Genomic DNA, 21,098 nt, shown 5'->3' on the forward strand with positions numbered 1-21,098 from the left:
ACCCCTTTTCTTCGAGTTGGCGTTGGATGGTGCGAGTTGAAACTGTCGTATCTTGCGTCTGAAGGTCAACTTGAATCTGTTGGGCAGTTGATTGAGGTGCTTTCTCCACCACAATCCTTTGCTGCAATCTTCGAATAAGTTTTCTCTTATGGCCACATCCATGGAGGTTGGCTACAGTGCCATGGGCCTTAAACTTTCTGATAACATTGTTTACGGTGGACATAGGAACATCAAGGTCTCTGGAGATGGACTTGTAGCCTTGAGATTGTCCATGCTTGGCTACAATGTTGTGTCTGACCTCCTCAGACAATTCTCTGGTTTTCTTTCCTTTTTCCATACTCATTGTGGTACACACAGTGACACGAAACAGCAGTGTCAATTTGTTCTATACCGTGTACCCCTTCTCTTCCCCTCCATCCCCCCCCCCCCAGCCCTTTTCTTTCCACAGATCTCCTGATGTCCCTGTCTCTACTGTTGGGCTTCTTTGCTTTCCTCTCTCTCTCCCCATCTTGTCTCCCCCTCCCTTTATTGTTGTATGTGTCCATTAATGTTTTTTGTGTTTTATGTGCCTTTGTGTTTAATGTGCTAGCTCTCACACGAGCCTCGATCTTGTATACAAAACAAACAAAAACAAACAAACTGTGGAGTGTGTTCCAGAATTCAGAGATGGGCACCTGCAGGCCAGGAGTGCTGATGCTAATTATGATAATAAATCCAGGCCAAAAAATGTCTGTATTGCGATTTCCCCACACTTCTCATAAAGCTGTAGTTAAGGTTTTCATTCAGCAAAAGTCCTGAAAAAAAACCCAGCAATTAAGAGGCACCAACCTCATCAGGTACTCGAAACTTGCGTAGGAGAGCAACCACTTTCTGCTTCAGATTTGGTTGCTGCTGAAAATACAGATACAGCACACAGCTTCAAATAGTTTAACACTTCTCTTTTTATTTTTATCAGGGTCACTTCGTCATAAGGTTCTTGGTAACTCAGTAACAAAAGACAATGAGGTTAAAATAACATTAAAATCAGTAATCAATTCCCTTACACTCTCTTAATGTACAAGCACAGCAGCTAAGAAAGCAAAGGAATGAATAATGCAAACCGACTCACCGATTGACACACGGTACCGTTAGATAGGACAGCTTTAATTTCATGTTCCTTCAGGATGTACATAAGTCACTCATGTACATAAGGTGTACATAAGGCTCATAAGTCACTGAATAAATTCCTACATATATACACATAATGAACAAGAGGGAGAATTGCTTTGCAATACACGTCTCCTCCCGGTCCCAATGAGTGTTCTTGTTCCAAGGAAAAAAAAAGAGCATACGTAGTTCTGAAAAAGTGACAAATCGCCGTGAAACTCAAACTTGTTCTGTAACTCATCATAATAAAGCCATGTACCATTTTCATTTGAATATGCTGAAGGGTATGGGAAAATGTTTGGAAAACCAAAGGTGGGACGGGTGGACGGACAGCAAACCTCCAGGTAGGGGACTAGGAAGCAGGGACTAGTTAAGAAAAGCAATAGAAAGGGGATGTGAAAAGGATCACATGAACAAAAACATTAAACATGAGTGCAAGGCACTCGTTAAGTATATAAGGGATAAGGAAAGGGTTAAGTGGAGTGTGGGCCCATTGAGGAATAGCACAGGAGAATTAGTGGATTATAAAAAGTGAGATGACAGGCTTATTAGCCCCCGTTGGACCGAGTCCGAAACGGGGGCTTATGGATTTGATCTAGTCTGTCCATCCGTGTGTCCGCAACCATAGCTCGGAGATGTATGGAACAATTTTGTTCATACTTGGCACAAAAACAACAATATATGACAGTATAAATATGCACTTCATTTTGTTTCGCGATGCGATCAATGATGGCCGACTAGCAGCCATTTTGTTACTTAAACATGTCTCCAACAATTTCTCAGACATGCATGGTCCTCTTTTGTTCAATATTGGCACAGGCTCGGTATATGATGGGGTACACATGCACCTCAATTTATTTTGCGATCTGATCAAAGATGGACGACTGGCAGCAATTTTAGTTGCAAAATACCCAGTATTGAAGATGTCCTCAACCTTTTCTCGTAAATGCATTTATCGGTCTTGTTCAAACTTTGCACACAGATAATGAATGATGGCTTACATATGCTCGTCATTTTTTTTCGAGATAATATCCAATATGGCCGACTGGCCGCCATTTTGTTACTTAAACGTGTCACCAACCATTTATTGAACATGCATGGTCCGATTTTGTTCAAACTTGGCACAATCACAACACATGATGGCATATACGTGCACTTCAGTTTATTTTGTGATTGATTAAAGATGGCTGACTGGTAGACTGGCGGCCATTTTAGTTGTAAAAAAAACCCCCATATTGACCACGTCCTCAACCATCTCTCAGACATGCATTTACCGATATTGTTCAAATTTTGCATACAGATAATGAATGATAGGTTACATATGAATGTCTTTTTTTTTCGAGATAATATCCAAGATGGCTGGTTGGCAGCCATTTTGTTACTTAAACATATCACCTTTGAGTCACTTCTTAAAACCCCCAGTTTAATTTGCACTACTTGGACAAAATATGATGCCATTTTATGTCACCTCGATCATTCAAATTTTCCGCTCGGGCTCTAAGTGTCAGGGAATATCGAGATTCAGACAAAATTGCGACACGTAGAAAATATAGATCATGATCGGAAACACAAATCAAGAGTTTAAAAGACCCTTTCCATGTCCTTTTTCCAAAGACTGTGTGGGGTAAAGCGTTCCATGAACACTCATATGATCAGTGATGGCACAGGTGGTAATTATCAATCAGTCTGGTGAAACTTGCACAAGTCAGGAGGAAACTGGAAGAAAACATTTCCATACATGTGAATTTATCTGTGAATCTTTTGCAGATTTTTACCAAACTACAACACTGCTGCTCACACCGAAGCTGTTCCCAAGCTGTGCAGCATGAATCATGCCATGATTAGTATGTTAGAAGCATTTCTCATCATTTGTTTCTAACCCAGAAGGAGGAAAGGATGCTCATCAATATCAGAACCTTTTCAAGCACAATTCCTGTACTCAAGTGACCCAAAAATAGTGAGGAAGGTTTTTGTTAATATCAGTAACTGTACAAGCAAAAAAAATTAACTTATGATGATGGATGACAGAAAAAAGTAAATTAGTTTATTTAAATCAAGTGCATGATGAAGGCCTCCCTCAACACACATTGAGGACTTTTTGGTACACTCGCCATGCTTATTAAATGCGATTTGGAGAGAGTGAGCAGCCATGGGAATCGAACCCACACCAAAGAAGGGAGAAGGAAACAAGTCTTTAACCACTCGACCAAAAAACTGCTTAAAGATGACATGAAAAATAAATAAAAATACCATCATTCCAACTGCACGTGTGGACACCATGATGAACCGACAGAGACAAACGAGTCTGGTTTTGCAAAAAAATAGTCTCCGCTCAGGATGGTGCGAATATTACGACTTCTGGTGGTGCCTTTGCTATTCTGATGTGGCACGGCTCAGTTATGACTTTGGTGTACAAGTGGCAAAGTGTTTTATTCCTTCCCAAACTGACTTAGAAAGCCAGAACGAGCTAGACACAAAAACACGCGTTTCCTTTCTACAGTCATTGATGACTCGCAGAGGAATTTGTGTCGATAGAGCATGTACGACAATGACTCTGGCAATGGAAAATACATCAAAAGGTGCAAATGATTTGCACTTGTAAGATTTATGGCAAGCCGATCAGCTCTCATACTAATAAAGCACAATAAAATATCAAGTTCAGGCAACAATGACTTTGCTCAGATTGTACCCAACAGATTCCTTTTACGTAGTGAAGAAAGAGGCATGCTCTGCATAAACATGTTGAAGAGGTTTACTTTTCTGGAGAACCACCTCATCAAATCAAGGACAGAAATTAGCGGTCGAATTTAGATGTCAGAACAACAACTGCTTTGCTTGATCCACAAAAGGCTTTTAAGTTTTAAAGAAGAAATTAAAACTTCTCCCAAAAATTGCCTAAAACAAAAAATCTGTTAAGGGACTGCTTGTATACTTCCTGGGAGGAAAACAAGATGTGCATGACCAACGGTATTCAGGTAGATCATCCACGGAACGAGCAAAAAAGGACCATGATCATGAGTAGATTAGAGCTAAATCAATCAGGCATAGCATTAGCTTATTATAATTTGTTACCTTGTAACATTTAGGAACTTCCAAGTCAATATTTTATTGGCATTTGTGGATGTGGAGGTTAGCTCAATGGCAGAAGATGATCACCTACCCTGTTGAAATCACAGCTTGATGTTCTCCGAGACTTCTTGGGCTGGAGCCGAATGCCATACTCATCATAGAAGTCCTAAAAGGGGAAAAAATGGATGGAGGACTTATTTAACCAAATACAAACCTCGCAACATGTATTTGTACCTTCTCGTAAGGGTATTGCTGTGTCAGCCTGTCCGTGGACAAATTCCCTGTTCACGAACAATTGCAACAACAGGTATTAGCAATCTTCAGCTTTCGCTTTCCTTTCCCGAAATTAAGCGACATCTGAAACATCAGATTTACTCTTCTTCGATCCTATAGTGGTTAGCATATATTTATGCACGAACGGTTGATAAAATCTATTATGATAAAAAAAACTCATTGGTATTTCGCAGGATAAAGCTGATTCTGAGGGCCTTTCACTCGCTCACTGCAGGCAGGTTGGTGGTCTTTCTGTCTTCTACCGACTCCTCTCCGGTCTAGCTCCCAATCTTCTGTCTGTGCTCTGTCCCCCAAATATTCCTACAGGTCGCCCAAGATCGGCCAACAACCATCTTCTGGTGAAACTGCCAAAATCAAGACTCTATGCTCACCTTCACTCCTCTTTTTTCCTGCCTCTGCACAACTCCCACACTCTCTTCAATCCCTCTCCTCCCTCCAGGTCTTTAAAACAGCTGTTCACCACCATCTCTTTTCTACCCCTGATATCTTTTAAAACTTTTAAAACTTGATCTTTTAAAACACCCCAAATCCACCTCTTTCAATCTCCAACTTCTTTCCTGAAATTCCTGGTAGTGTTCATTTGCTTTATACCGTGTACCGGTACCCCTCCACCCCTCCCCCCAGCCCTGTCCTTTCCACAGAACTACCAACGTCCCTGTTCTCTAATGTTGTTGTTCTTGTGTGCTTCCCTCTCTTTCTCCCTCCTGTCTCCCGCCCCCTTTATTTATAAGGGTCCGTGCATGTTTTCGTGTGTAATGTGTTAGCTCTTACACGAGCCTCGACTCTGTATACAAAAAAACAACTCAAATCAATACATAGTCAGCCACTGGAAAATGACCACACCAAGATGTCTGAAACAACTCACCTGTACGTGCTCATCATTTGCATCAGGCTCAGATGAAAAGCTCTCCTCATCATCCTCAGAATAATTGTCCAGCTCCCCATGACGGTCTACTGTCAGATAAATTAGTATCAGTTATCTTCATTATGCAAATAAAAGTTGTGCATATCTATCCATATCCTCCTGACACCAATAGCAATTTCTTAAAATCCATCAATAATGGCAGCATTTTGTTCCACTCCATTAACATGTAACCCATGTGCAAGTGTTGTCATAATAATTTTCCTCTTATTTAGACATTTCCTACAAACACAAGATGACAAATGCATATACATATCCATATAAACTAGAACGGCCCTCTTTCACTTCGCGACGTCGACCGATATGGCCCCGCCCACATTATTACATCATTATACATACTTGTACCCAGTTTCATTTAAATCCCTTCAGCTATTCTCACGTAGCACATTTTTACCTGACATGACCTCTGACCTTTGACGTCAAAATCTAATCAGTCCATCTTTGCATCATGCCATGTACTTATACCAAGTTTGGTCAAAATCCTATCACTGGTTCACAAGGTAGTGTAGTAAGAGAATTTCTACCCAACGGGACCTCTGATCTTTGACCTACTGACCCCATAATATAATCACTATCTTTACATCATAGTACATAGTTTTATCAAGTTTTATCTGGATCCCTGCAGCCGTTATTAAGTTATCGTGGTAACGAAAACCTATCATAGACGTGCACACAACGCAAAAACATAATGCCTCCGGCGACTTCTTATATATATATTTAAATAAAAAAAACAAACCAAAAAAAAAAAAAACTTTAGGATAAAAACTGTAGATGGTCATTAACATCTCAGCCTGGTGTTGGCTTAGCGGTTAGGGTGCCGGCTTGGGATCCTAGGATCCTGGGTTCGAATCCCGGTCGATCACTGAATTAACGCCAGGGGGGTTGACTCAGCCTGTCATCCTTCCGAGGTCGGCAAATTGAGTACCAGCTTGCTGGGATGAATGATCCTGGTGTGTACCCCGGTTTAGAATAGGTACACCGTATCCCTGCGCATCGTAAGAGGCGACCAAGGGTTGGCGCCAGGAAGGGCATCCGGCCATAAAAACATTGCCTCAAACAGGGAACCATGATTGTCATGGGGCCCGCAAGGCTAACCCCTGCTCTAGCGTGTAAAATGGCCTCAAAACGATCATTCATTCATTCATGGTCATTAACATCGTTCCCTCCAGAGCTTTTAATATAACACACCTGAAGCTTTGGTTTTGTGTTCTCTCCCATCAACTACTTCTTCGCACTCCACAGGCAGGCTAGAAAGAGCCAGCAAGCAGAGCTCGGCAGTGTGCACACTCCCAGGTTCCTTGCCTTCCCCATGCAGTGGTAACACCAGGCCTCCTTCTGTTGGGCGCTGCATCACCTGAAACGGTAGTGGCAAGTTTTCTGAGGTCCATGCGGAATGGAAATAAATAAGCATTTCTTGGGGTTTAAAGCCAAAAATGAAATGGATCGGTCAAAGACATCGTCACATGGCACATCGTCTCTGCAAAATACACAATTCCTTTTTCTATATGGATTACAATCAGACATCATTAATTAGGTATCGGTAGTGTTAACTGTGCAGGAATTTAGTGAGACCACACCTGGACTTGCATACAGTTTTGGTCACATATCAGGAAGAACATACCTACTGCAAGAGAAGGTATTGTGCAGAGTTAACAGGTTATTCCAAGGGTAGATAGACGAAGCAGTGATTGGAAGAGAGGACTGATACATTAGAAAGGAGGTGATTATGAAGGAATCAGATTTTTAAAATGGTAAGATAATTTTAGGATGAAAGGGGTACAGGTATGTTGACAGAAAAGGTAGGTAGCTTAAGATTAGACAAGTGTGACTGAGTTCTATCTGCAAGTTGGAGATGCCTGATTGTCTTACGTGTGGATAATGTCAATTGTGGGAATATCTATTTAATTGTTTTTAATGCAAATTCGAGGCTCAAGGAAAACCTGGAGCACGGAACAGACCAGAACAGAACACATCAAGAAGAACATAGTGAAAAGGGTGGAAACACAACAACAAACACACCAACAAACTTTGACATGTGCTCTATCATTTCCACACAGAAACAGCACGCTTATGCTGAATAAGTACGAATGGTATATGTCTGGTCTACCCACCATAATACCGGGATGAGTGGGACCACCGGGACAACTAAGGACACCACGAGGGGAATGTCAAACAAACCAAACCTCAGCCATGTTGATACTGGCGGAAGCGAGGGTCTTGTAGCCGAGGAAGGCACGCTGCTTATAGCGCTTTCGACGTTGCAGTAGAACCTGCAGCTTGTTTGACCCACGTTTCAGGAAATGAGGATACTGTGGGGTAAAATTAAATGACCTCGGTGTAAAAACGAAACAAGGGCATTCTACCATGATTACTGCTCAAAAGGTGTTTCAGGCGTTTAATGTTTCAGGCACAAAAAAGTGTCACAAAACTCATTAATGCACAAAAGGTGTTTCAGCAAATTTCCTTAACACCATCCACCAGACTCGCCTAAAATAAATTCACACTTCATTTTTCTACTTGTTCAACAAATCCCCAAGTGCTTAAATGACTTTCGATTTCTGCAAAGCACGACTTCCATGAATTATCAACTTTGAATTGTTAACCGGTTCTGATTGAACGTAAAAATTTTCATTAGGATCTTCTCAAGTGTGAAGCAAACACTGATCAAAGCCAAAGCCAGACAAAGTATGACACAGAAAATGCAACGTGTGTTTCTTATTTCTGTGATATTAAAGGAATGAGGTTATTTCATTTTTAATCATTTGCCTGTCCGCTTATTGTAAAAGAAGGATCACGAGAAACCAATTTTAATTCAGTCAAAATGATTAATTAACAACATAATACAAAAGGGAGGATTCCTAAAGAAAGAATTGGCGAGTATTCATAAATGCAATCTGGAAACATTGCAGAATGGACATTCTATGATAAAAGACGTCAAAATCCAGTTACAACAGAGTACTCTGACTTCCATGACTAATATTGGAGACATCTTGTAAGATCAAGTTGTGCATGTGAAAGTCAGACAACTCATACAAACACATTGTCAAACTTGTTTTTTGTTTAATGCTCGTTGAAGAAACTGTGAAGGTTAATCGAGGATAGCACTACATTTAATAGTATGGATTTCGACAAATTAAAAAGTTATGAAAAATATATACAACAGATCGGTATTGAAGGGTTATCAATAAGTATAAATTATAAGAGCACTCGGTAAAGCGCATACCTCTGCAAGGCTGAACAGTTTATGTTTTGTATCCCAATGAAAGGCCGGATTAGGACCTGAACCAAAATCTAATTGCCTTGTTCTTGTCACCTACCTGTCTCATCCACCATGTTTTGTCATAATCTGACCACAACTTTTTGAAATATCATGCTATGTATCGTTTTTGTCCACAACTCTCAATGGTGAAGAATCTCTTTAAAAATTGTACTTTCCGGATCCAGATCTTCACCTAAATCGAATCAATTAATCCTTGTCACCCAACCAACCTGTCCATCAAGTTTCGTCCGAATCCGTCCATAACTGTTTGATATATTGTGCTATATATTCCTTTGGTTCAATGAATGCCCATCTCTTAATTAATGCTGAAGAATCACTTCAAAATTCCAGTATACCGATCCATAACATTATAAGATATCCTGCTCACTGACAACCAAACAGACAAACAAACAGGGGTGAAAACAACCTCCATCCACCTTTAGTGGAAGAGATAATAAACTTCCGTTCATTATAATATTCGCAATTGTCTTATCGCACCCTCCTACTCTGTCTTCCCTCCCTTTCTCTGCTTACAGCCTCCAACTGCTTACTGCAGCTGGCACTCCATGTTCGGTCCTACCATCACGCCCGCCCGTGTTCAGCCCTACAATCACGCCATCTGCATCCGCGACCGGTCCTGCCACCTCGCCATCCCCAATCATGACCGGTCCTGCCGCCTTGCCATGCGCAATCATGGACCGCTCCTGCCACCTCACCATCAGCAATCATGACCGGTCCTGCCGCCTCGCCATCTGCAATCATGAACGGTCCTGCCGCCTCGCTATCCGCAATCATGACCGGTCCTGCCACCTCGCCATCCGCAATCATGACCGGACCTGCCGCCTCGCCATCCACAATCATGACCGGTCCTGCTGCCTTGCCATCCACAATCATGACCGGTCCTGCCGCCTTGCCATCCGCAATGACCGGTCCTGCCGCCTCGCCATCTGCAATCATGACCGGTCCTGCCGCCTCGCCATCTGCAATCACACCAGGCGGTGCCGCCGTACAATTCACATCCATGCTGCCCCTGCCACTGGACAACCGCATCCACATCCGTTCCTACCACCATGCCATCTGCATCTGGTCCAGCCACCCACACCATCCACATCCTCTTCCGGTCCTGCCGTCACAACGTCCATGTCCGTATGTTTGCTCACATCCAGTCCTGTCACCATGACATGCAAATGCAATCCTGCCACCACGGCATCTGCATCCGGTCCTGCCACTATGGCCTGTACAACCATCACACCCTCTGTGTCCAGTCCTACCACCACACCCTGTGCATCTGGTCTTGTCACTACGCCCTCCGTGTCCATCTAACACTACCCTGTCTAAAACAAAATAAACCTGTATAGCACTACCCCTACCCTTTACCTAAAGTCACAAACTTCTCGCCCCTCCCCCTTCCCTCTCCAGCGTCTTACATTACAATTTTATGATATGCTTCTGTTGGCACCTGCAGGCTGAAAGTGAGCTCCAGGTCAGTCTCAACCAGGCCGCTTGATGCCAAAGGAATCTCATTAGAACGCAGAATTCGCTTTGAGCCCTGAAAATGGAGGGTAAATTAGAGATGTTAGAGAAGAGGGAAAAAAAATCAGTAAAATGTGCTACAATTTGGGTAGGCATGGTGACAAGTGTAACCTTTTAAAAAAAGCAAATGGAACAAACTGCAAGGTACATTTTAGCAGATTTTATCATACAAATTCTCCACAATCAATTCCAAAGATTAAAACAAAAACAATTTGTTCAAAATAGTGTCCTGAAAATGTAACAACATTTCAATTATTACTGAGTGTCTGCCATAATCATGTCACATGCCATGTCACAAGTTCTGAATCCATGTTTAAAATACTTGTCATTTGGTAAACATAATGATGCAACATGCAAGCTGAAGGGTTTTTAACGTTACAATCGCTAACTCTTCTAACATTTGCCACAAGTATCATTCGAGCATTTCGAAACATTTGCTTGACGATTGTCCATGCCAATATTTGGATAGTCTGTCTGTATGTCTGTCCGTCTGATCAGTTTATGATCATCAGTTTATGATCGAGGAACAACTTATTTAAATTGAACGTTATATTTTGAAAAGGAATCGGAACATGAATAGGAAGAAAAGCCTGCTGTTCGACCGTAATTTGACTCTGCGTTCGTCCCGATCACACATGCGCCGAGAGAAGTGAGATAATTTTTTTTACGGCGTAGCCCATCGGATAGAGCCGTATAGAACAGTGTTTGTCCATCTGTATGTATGTATGTATGTCCCCTCAAACGTATACCAATCAGAGCTGATAATCTGGTCACATGACAGGGTGATGTGATTACGTCTGATGTCATTACGGCGGTGCTGCGGCTGACTCTCCATGCACTGCCATTTTGATTTATATTCCGTTCATGCCGAACATATTGTCGAACCTGACATATATCACAATCACCATGCTCTACCTTTAAGTCTTTCATTCAGTGTGAAACACAAACCGATTGTTAAAATGACCATCAAATATCGAAAGCATCGGCGATACGTCTCTTCCAACAATACGATATGTATAGGCCTTAGGCGTTATGACTCACCATCCGCTTCGGCCAAATTAAACCCAGGTTTCTTAATACTGTGGTATCGTTTTCGTAGTAATAATAATATTATAGTTATAATAATAATATAACCATAACACTTTAATCCCAGTGTCGTGAATGGAAAGTTGATGGATTGAAGTGGTGTAAAAGCAGAAGTAAAGAATTCACCTCTGTTTTTTTAAAACGACATAATTTTCATAATAACAACGTAACGTTATTATCATAGTAAATCTAATCATAACACTAATCCCTTTGTAGTGACTGCAACGTTACTGGAAGTTAAATATATACCATATATGTTAAAGTAGCAGAAGTTTTGAGTCCGGCCGTCATGCTACGTCATTACGTATATGATGTCATTACGGCGTAAACGCCCGCTCACTTCGAGAGCGGCAGGAAAGGTCATTCCTCTTTGGGGTATATAGATTACAGTCTCTCTATGGTCGGGTCTCAAGAACATCGGGTGTGTGTTCATTTACCAAGTTTCTTGTGGAGAGATCACCAAGTGGTTTAAACATTCGAGCAAGCACTCCATTCAAAACCCTTAAGGAACGGCTGGCTTGGCAAGCGCTAGCTAGCTGCCTGGTAAATGAGCGCACCTCCAACACATGTGGGGTATATAGATTACAGTAGATCTTTGCTCAGTTCTGTAAGTAAAACCTACCTCACGTATGTCTGGATTCCTCGAAATTTATTTGCTTAATGTTATAAACAGCATTAGAGACTGTTTAAAAAGCTAATCATGTGTGTTTGTGGTTTATAATATTTTACAAGCCCAGCTACGCCGCTGTTAGACTTTTGGTCTTGTTTTTTAATGGATATCACCCCAGACAAAGCATACATCACTCCAGGTAAGGGGCTAGAATATTTATACTCTGTCTGCCTGTCTGACAGTCAAACAGAATTGAAAATCATTCCAAACATGGATTTTTTTTTTGAAGAATATTACAAAAGACAAATAACAGTCCTGCACGAATAACTAATGTAATGTGTGAGAAAGACTGATGTATCAGGCACTGGGTAGAACGGCAGTAAAACGCAGAATTAATTTATTTATACGTCTTTAAACCTTCATTTAAATAGTTATATACTTGAACAAAAATTGCCTTCACAATACTTCCAAGAACCATGCTATATATCGATACATAGCGTGGGAGGGCGTGTCTTGTGAGAAGGCGAAGAATAATCCGCTGATATGGCTACGTCGATGCTGATTGATGCTGAATTCTATGGTGATGAATGAAGCCTCCATCTCCTGCAACTCATTTTTTTCATGCGACCTTTAATATCGTTATTTAATTTAAATTGAATTATATACCACAACATGGGGTAAGGTGTTCCATTACCCCCTCTCGTTTCTGCAGTGCTCCACTCAAACAATAATGCAACTGTAGTTAAACAGCTCATTCGGGCAATTGAGGAAGCTGACCATTGACTTGTGCCCCATGATAACTGGGCAATCGAGTAGAGGGCCCATCGTGTTGTTATTGAATGATACAGACGTGGTACAACTAATATAGAGGGGTCAATATATGGTTGAACCCCCAAAAAATTGATACAAAAGGTTTTTCAATGGATTCTGGTACCATTGGGCATGCTAAATAACATAGTAAAAATCTAGTAACATCTGACTTCCGGAAAGGGGTCATTTTCAAGATGGCGTCCAAGATGGCCGCCGGGAGCTTTAAATGGCCATATCTCAATTATTATTCAACCTAGAAAGGTGGTTTTGGTGTCTAACCCTAAGTTTTAGGGCCCAAGGAATCCAATTGAATCAATAAAATTACCATCAGTTAATTATTTATTGACAAGTCCAAGATGGCATCCCAAGGTGACATCCTGATCCACTAAAATGGCTCTGTCGAATAGTAGTCAACCTAGAGAGATATTTTCAGTGTGTATACCTAGGTTTAAGGCACCCAGGAAATCATCAAAATTACTTAAATAAGCACAAAGTAATCAAGTAATCCAGTAAGCCAGGTTTACCAGCCCATTAGGCATTTGTTGTCTTATACAGTTAGTCGCTATTCATCGTCATCCTCCGACTCACCAGCTAATGAACCAAGTGTGTGTTTCAGATTGGAGATAAGAGTGTAATGTGTCTACACCACTGCCACCTGTGACTCCAGTCCACAGTATTCAGTGATCATTACAGACAAAGGTTTGTACAAAGCTTGAGAGGTTATGGCAAGGGACAGACTATTTTATATTGGGGAGGGGACTGAAATTGGGGGGACTGAAAAATCTGACAAACAATTTATTTTCATCTCAAAAGGAATAAATATATTATTTGGTACATGTATGCATAAACAAAATCCATATTTTTTAGACATTTCCAAAATAAATGTACACTTGTAATGCTCCAGACAGTCTCTTGAAGGTCATTCATTGTAACTGCTCCACTGCCTGCAAGACACTCCGCTGCTCTTGTAGACGATATGGACTACCATGTACTACTGCCTGTGGACCGTGCCAACTTGAAGAATGTGACAATCCACATAACAAGTTTCTTCGAGAGGAGTCGGAGGATGACTATGAATAGCGACTAACTGTATAAGACAACAAATGCCTAATGGGCTGGTAAACCTGGCTTACTGGATTACCTGATTACTTTGTGCTTATTTAAGTAATTTTGATGATTTCCTGGGTGCCTTAAACCTAGGTATACACACTGAAAAAATCTCTCTAGGTTGACTACTATTCGACAGAGCCATTTTAGTGGATCAGGATGTCACCTTGGGATGCCATCTTGGACTTGTCAATAAATAATTAACTGATGGTAATTTTATTGATTCAATTGGATTCCTTGGGCCCTAAAACCTAGGGTTAGACACCAAAACCACCTTTCTAGGTTGAATAATAATTGAGATATGGCCATTTGAAGCTCCCGGTGGCCATCTTGGACGCCATCTTGAAAATGACCCCTTTCCGGAAGTCAGATGTTACTAGATTTTTAGTATGTTATTTAGCATGCCCAATGGTACCAGAATCCATTGAAAAACCTTTTGTATCAATTTCTTGGGGGTTAGGTGAGTTTTTTTTCATATATTGACCCTACTAATACTGAGATATGCGTCCATCTTCAAAAGCAAAGGTTTGAAAGAGCTTTGGATTCAGTTAGAGTCCCTGTATAAAGAGAGTTGCGCCATGCGCTGACCCGAGATTTCTGGTCACGTGATTTCGTGGCGCCATTTTGTGTCTAACTTCACCGTGCGTGAACGTCAGCTTGGTACGGGAATGTTGTTTATTGCCAAACAAAATGACTGGTTGTTCTGCTTTTGGTTGTTCAAACCAATCTGGGAAATATAAGATGTATAGATTTCCAAGTGATAAAGTCAGAAGACAAATTTGGGAAGCGAAAGTCAGACGAAAGAGCTGGAAAGCGATCGACTCCTCGAGACTCTGCCAGGTAGGCCCACGCCGCTTGATGATCGATGTTCAAAAGCAATTTTATCTGCTCGGTTTTTTTTTGGTTGTCTGTCCATTGAAAACCCTTTTAAAGGGAAGTGATTTGTGTTTGTTTATAATCTTCAAGGAGCTGACCAAAAATGCATTTCCGTGGGAAGAACCCTGCTCAATTTTTTTCGGGTAGTCCTAGCGGACCGCATATTGTCATTGATTGATGAAATGTCCCGGTACAGTGACATTGCCTGGTCTGCGGTTGGGTAGTCTGCGGGCAATGTCACTGTACTTTTTCAGAGGGAATTAATTTTGATTTTATAGGGGTGGGAAACCCATGGTCCGTTTTGTTTTCAGTTGTCTGTCCGTCCATTCAAAACTTATTCCGAGGCAAGTTATTTTTTTGGTTTAAAATCTTTAGCCTAATCGGCAATCATAAAAGCAATTTTAGGGGGGGACCTGCTCAATTTATTTGCGGGTTGTGCAGCCATCCATACGTCCAAAATTTGACGAGTTATTGTTTGCTTTGTACAGTGCTCATGCGTCTTGTGGCATATTTGCTCAAATATTTCCCACCCCGGGATTTATGGCCAAATTGTAGTGATGGAAGATTTTGCACATTGGACAATCCCTATATATTTAACCTGGTGACAGCTATCGTTCCCAAAACATACAATATTTCTAGGTGATTAATGCAGTAAAACAGGTGTATTTGTGTACCCACATTTAAAACTGGCTCAACTTTCAAAAGCTGTTATCCCTGTTTGATACAGATACCTCAAATTATCCTGCTACCTCAAAAGTAAGACAAACCAATGCAGAGAACGACAGCATTGGTTTGTCTTACTTATAATGTTAGCTCTTATATGCAGTGTTGGCTTGTAATATGCATTGCCATACCACTTTTAATATCACCACACAGCTCTTTTTCACGGCAATAGCTGAGTTTTTGACAAAACAAATATCACCTGTATGTAATAATAAGACTAAATATGTGTAGTAAATTTTTTTTTAGCAGGTTTAGAATATATCACCATATCGCGAATGTACATGTATATCTAATCCGACACACTTAGACACAAAATGGCGTCCAAATTTGAGTTGACACAACTCTCTATATACAGGGACTCTAGATTCAGTTATAACGATAGCTATTTATACACGTTATCACTGCAGAAAAAACGCCTTGGGTAAGTGGGACATTATTAGTATTAATATTGTTTTGTAATAACATTAACAATATGGGAGTATTATTAATTTTGTTATTAAAAGCGTCTTTGGAAAAACGCCACGATAAATCTTCTTCTTTGGACAAACGCCACGATGAAGCTAATTCAACATTGATATACACCTCAATATGCAACGCCATTTACGGCAATGGCGGGGAAAACATTCATTTGTAACCCTTCGTCATCCTGTCAAGTTTGGTTGAGATTGGATAAGTAACCACGGAATGTATTGGCGTCAAAATTCATCAGACGACAGACAGACAGATGCGAAATGGCGTATTTTCGTATGTGTATGATTAGCGATTTTTGGGAATTGAGGTGCTTTTCCGATATGCTGATTCGTTTCTTACCATGTAATTGTTAATTTCATGTTTCGTGTAATTAATTGTTTCTTATTAATTTCACCTGTCTCTTTTTAGAGAACATTACCAATTTAACCTCCACTATGGATGTCATTAAACCGAGGTGGCACAACATGGGTCCGGCCTGGAGACCGGCATGATTGTTTGTTGCGCTATAACTTTTTATAGAAATGTTTATTTGCATGACCTTCCAGGTATGCTCCTAAAAGGTGGTGACAAATACTTCTGTCGTATGATTTATTTTTTTTCGTTTAGTTCTAAAATGAATAATGAATTATTATATTTTTTATTTAAAAAACACAACACTGACTTTACATGAGCTGGTCTGCGAGTCCCGATCTATATTTATCATTGCAGTGAACGTAATTTACATCTTACTATAATTCACCAAATGTCCGTCCGTCTGTCCGTCTGTCTGTCTGGCTGTCTGGCCGTTCAAAGGTACCGCAAAAACAGCTGAACCGATCGCAACAATATTTTGGGTGGGTAATCCTGGGATCCCCAGGAGTAAAATAGGCTATTTAATTTTTCCAATTTCAGCTTTGGTCTCCAGCATTCTCAGGTTTGGGCTCCCGCATAACATTCGCGTTCGCATAACATTCATTGTGACGATGTTTTCATTGTGACGATGTTGCTTTCCCGGGTGCCGCACAAACGGCTGCACCGATCGGACTCGGTGACCTCGGAGAAAGACCTTTTATAAGGACACGGGTTGAATCCCTGCTTGAGAGAATTCCAAACCCCTCCCCGCCATCACGGCCATCTCTCCAATTTACAATCCCACGAGATATGCGGAAAGGACGACCCAAAACCAATATAAACATCATTAAACATCATTCGTATATAAACATCATTAAAAGTAGATAATGACCTCGGCCAAAGTTCAAACGACGTTTAATTTCTACATGAGAGAATTCCACATAGCTATTTGGGCGGTGTATACGATAACAGATCGCTGTCTCCATCGATCTTGCCAAGGCCGTAACACCTATCAGCTCAAAATCCTTTTAACTGTTGACTTGGTACTTTTTACAATGAAGGAAACACGTATCGGGAGTACATGCGACATAGCGATTGTGAACACGATTACCGATCACGATTCACGATCATCACGATCATAGTGTATCGATCACGATTTGAAACACAATGGAATAATGTTTACCGATATGAACAGTGATGTGGCTTTCATTGAAATTCAACAAATACTGTTTAGATTTTGATGATTTGCATGTGATATGATTTAACGGATGTTTATATGAATCGTTTAAAATAAAATAAAAAGCCTTTAATTTCTGATAGGTTACCTTTTCAATTGGTCCTCCCAATTGAAGCCCCGCCCATAGGGCAGGTGCCGTTGCTGGTGTGATTAATTCAGTGAAGGTTTCTGATCCGCAGCTCTATTTTGTGAGTCTTCTGTGATGTATTCACATCATTTTCAAAGCTTCGTGTGATTTCTCCTTCTCGTTATCTCGCGTGCTTCATGAGTTTTTTCAACTTATTATTTTATCATGTTTTAAATCGGATCAGCGCTCCAATCCCTTTGCAAAATCTAAGCAATTTCTTTTTATTTCACATGATTTTTGAGTTTACTAATTTTTTTCTTTCGTTGAAAATATCACGTGATCTGTGAGGTTCGTGCTTCTGCTTTTGGCGTCGTGCAACCTTTGGTTTTCATCCGTGACGTGTATCTGTGGTGTTTTGTGATTTCTTTGTGGTATTTTACCATCTTTGATATCCTTACTACCGTGTTTCTACCTTTGACAAAGGTGAGTTTAATTTTATTCTCCTATATATACTATGAGGTGTGTGTGTGTCATGTTTTTGTGGAGTTATATTGGATCTTTCTGATGTGGGATGTGATACACTAAAATGATCGTCATGACTTCAAGAGTTGATTAGGATAATTAACTACAAATAATCCAGAGGAATTCCAATGTATTTAAAGATGAGCCATGTTAAGGTGTATAGATCAGCTTAATTGGTCCTTCCACTGCATGGCATTATAATTACAAACAAAAAAAACCCAATGACAACAATGTAACAAAGCATTTATTAATTAATACTAATAATATTAACAATAATAGTTACATCATTTGGCAATAATAATAACGAATGTGTAATCCTCCCCCTCGCCCAAGCAGAATTGGTGGTGTTCTGGGTCTTGTGAAAGGTAAGCTAATGCTCAAGCACTACAGCAGGTAGGCATGCTACATGGCCGTGAAGACCAATGAAAATTTGGAACAACGGGCCCGCTAATGTATCAAAAGTCCTGGAAAGGTATGTGGTATTCAGAATTGATTTCTTTTACAATATTGAAATGCTGCACTAACCGAAAATCATATTCCCAGCAATGGATATCCAGGTGAAAAAAAATAAAATAAAACATTCCCCAAATATCACTTTTTTTTATTTGCATAGTTTAAAAAATATATATTTTTGACAAGATCACTCCCCAAAATGCATATTTTGACATCAATTTTGCACAATTTTCCAGGGTGGCATGCCCCCAGATCCCCCGACAAAGGAATATTTTTACTTTTTAAAAAACGTTTGCAGTTTCACCCATGTTTGCATGATCAACATTATTTTTTTTTAAATACATGGGCTCGTAGTAGAGCTGACACACACACACACACACACACACACACACACACACACACACACACACACACACACACACACACACACACACACACACACACACACACACACACAGCTTGGGGGAGTGGCCTCATTACCGTCACTTCCCAGAATACTCTGGTTACCAGCGACGTCGTAACAATGGCGCCGCCTTTCCCACCATACTCAGCGAGGCATTCCCTCAAGAGGAATTTCCTCCTCCCCATGGATGCCAACGGATGAGGATTGTCCGTGTTCTATCCTTTTCAAGATCGGAAGCAGCAAGTACCATTTTTAAAGTCTTTGGTATGATTCAAACCGGATGGGTGTTTTTTTTAGGAGACACCATCTCCTTACTGGATGGCCGTTGGCTCCCTACAGGAGCTCATCCGCCATTTTCCAGGTGTTGTTTTTAGTCTTGGCAGGGTGTCACAGCCACCCTCCCCACTAGCAAAGCCAGTGAGGGGTATCGATCTGTCACCAACAACCTGACCATGCGGCATGTAGCACTGGGTTACATGTTACCAGTGGCAGTCCCAAAAGACTGACCTGACCAAAAAATTGGGAAAGAAATTGTGTAAAGAAGAAGAGGAATAAGTGAGGAAGAAAAAGACTAGTCGAGTTTGCAGGCCATTCGTCCCATCAAAGCCTGCGAGATGGATGCCAACTTGTGGATGTTCGTCAGTGCTCTGTTCCTTTTAAATGCTGACAGTCAAAGTAGCAGCACATGCCGTTTTTACTACTTCGTATTGCGGGGCTGGAGTTGGAATCACCGGCCTCCCAGATTCGTAGAGGACGCTCCAACCATGACACCACCAAGTCTGGTTCTGTTATGGATTTAAAAAAAATTATAATCATAGGTTGGTAGTTTTGTTTTTTTCATTTTCGAGCCCTTTCTGGTAAAGTCGGAGGCAATTTTTATTCAATAGAAACTGAATTTAAATTTTCATAACTGAGAATTGTTGTTGCAATTCTGATAGTTGTTAGATTTTTTTTTTTCCTCATCCTTACAACTTAATCAATACCTCAGTAATTTATGTGTAAGCAGCCATATCTTGCCTGTCTGAGAGACTGGACAAAGCAGGTGATTGTTCAATTGGCTGTATCGTGGCCCGTGGCCTATACGTTGTTTTCTTTTGTACTTTTGTTTCATAAATCATGCAAAAAGTCTGCTTGAGAGAATTCCCAAATCCATTGTCTTATGGATTTCGTCTTCCATCGATTTAAATGCATTCAGGTCGAACCACTCCTCCTATGCATTATCAGCAGTGAACGTAACATCATGGACCAGTTTGCCCTTTGAATGGAGATAAAAATCCTGCCAATCGTATCTGCATTTCAACTGCGGGCTTTAAATATCAGTCTCTTTTAAAAAGAATTGGCTATAGATAATGTGTCACAGTGGTTCTCTCACCAAGTTTCCTTAATGGGGCTAGATGTACAAGTAGCGCTACCTTGTAGTCACGTTGGGAGGAGGGGGTGTTGGTTCTGCGATTGTGGGTAATGCGCAGGCATGATGTGTCAAATGGTCTTTCCTTGTATTGTAATTGCCTGAAAGGTGAGGAGGAAGGGAGGAGTGTGGCGTGAAGGGTGAGGGGAGGAATAGTGGAAGGAGAGGTTCTGAAGAAGTAGTGTGAGGGAGGAGTGGATATGAAGGGGTGGGTTGGGTTGGAGGAATGGATACGAGGGGAGTGGCGAGGAAAGAGTGCATCTGAAGGGGGTGATGGGAGGAGCGGGTGAGGTGGGGGGTGGTGATGGTGGTGGTGGAGGGAGGTGGGTGGGTCTGAATGGAGGAGGTGGTTGGGGGAGCAGGGTCTGAAGTCAGATGTGTAGGGTGAGGTGGGTTTAAAGTTGAAGGCAGGTAATGGCTGAAGTTGAAGGCAGGTAATGGCTGAAGTTGTAGGATGTTGATGGACAGGCCACCAGAAAGTACTCTTTGTAATTGGGATCACCTGGCAATAGAAGTTTGGAGTCGATGGGGAAGGAAACCCGAGAAGAAGAAAAGTAAAACCACATGTGCAGGAAAACATTGGAGATTCTGGAAGACTCAAGATAAGATTTAACCAGTGCAGTTCAGTGGACAGAATCGTTCTTGAAAACACATTTCTGGATCATTCTTTTTCGGTCGTGACTGTAAACCGATTCTGGGAAATCAATATGTGAGGAATCTGCAGATATGTGACATAAATATAGCTTTGTTTGTATCAGAAAATAAGTGAGTT

General features: G+C 41.0%; 1 protein-coding gene across 12 annotated transcripts in view; it reads right to left on the minus strand.

Annotated features, from left to right (window-relative positions):
- The window catches only part of LOC137416859 (phosphofurin acidic cluster sorting protein 2), a 984,123-nt gene that overhangs the window by 102,738 nt on the left and 860,287 nt on the right, over positions 1-21,098 (minus strand). For 4 of the 12 annotated variants that reach the window (XM_078778889.1, XM_068102519.2, XM_068102515.2 and 1 more), the window contains 6 exons: positions 10,150-10,239; positions 7,615-7,740; positions 6,620-6,785; positions 5,375-5,463; positions 4,307-4,381; positions 829-891 (listed from right to left, as the gene is read on the minus strand). In XM_078778889.1, coding sequence (XP_078635015.1) covers positions 829-891; positions 4,307-4,381; positions 5,375-5,463; positions 6,620-6,785; positions 7,615-7,740; positions 10,150-10,239 — 609 coding nt within the window. The remainder of the gene's footprint in view (positions 1-828; positions 892-4,306; positions 4,382-5,374; positions 5,464-6,619; positions 6,786-7,614; positions 7,741-10,149; positions 10,240-21,098) is intronic. The other 8 variants (XM_078778888.1, XM_068102517.2, XM_078778890.1 and 5 more) reach the window with 4 other exon arrangements.

The sequence above is a fragment of the Myxine glutinosa genome, chromosome 5 (assembly GCF_964187855.1).
Source record: "Myxine glutinosa chromosome 5, kmMyxGlut1.1, whole genome shotgun sequence".
NCBI lineage: Eukaryota > Metazoa > Chordata > Myxini > Myxiniformes > Myxinidae > Myxine > Myxine glutinosa.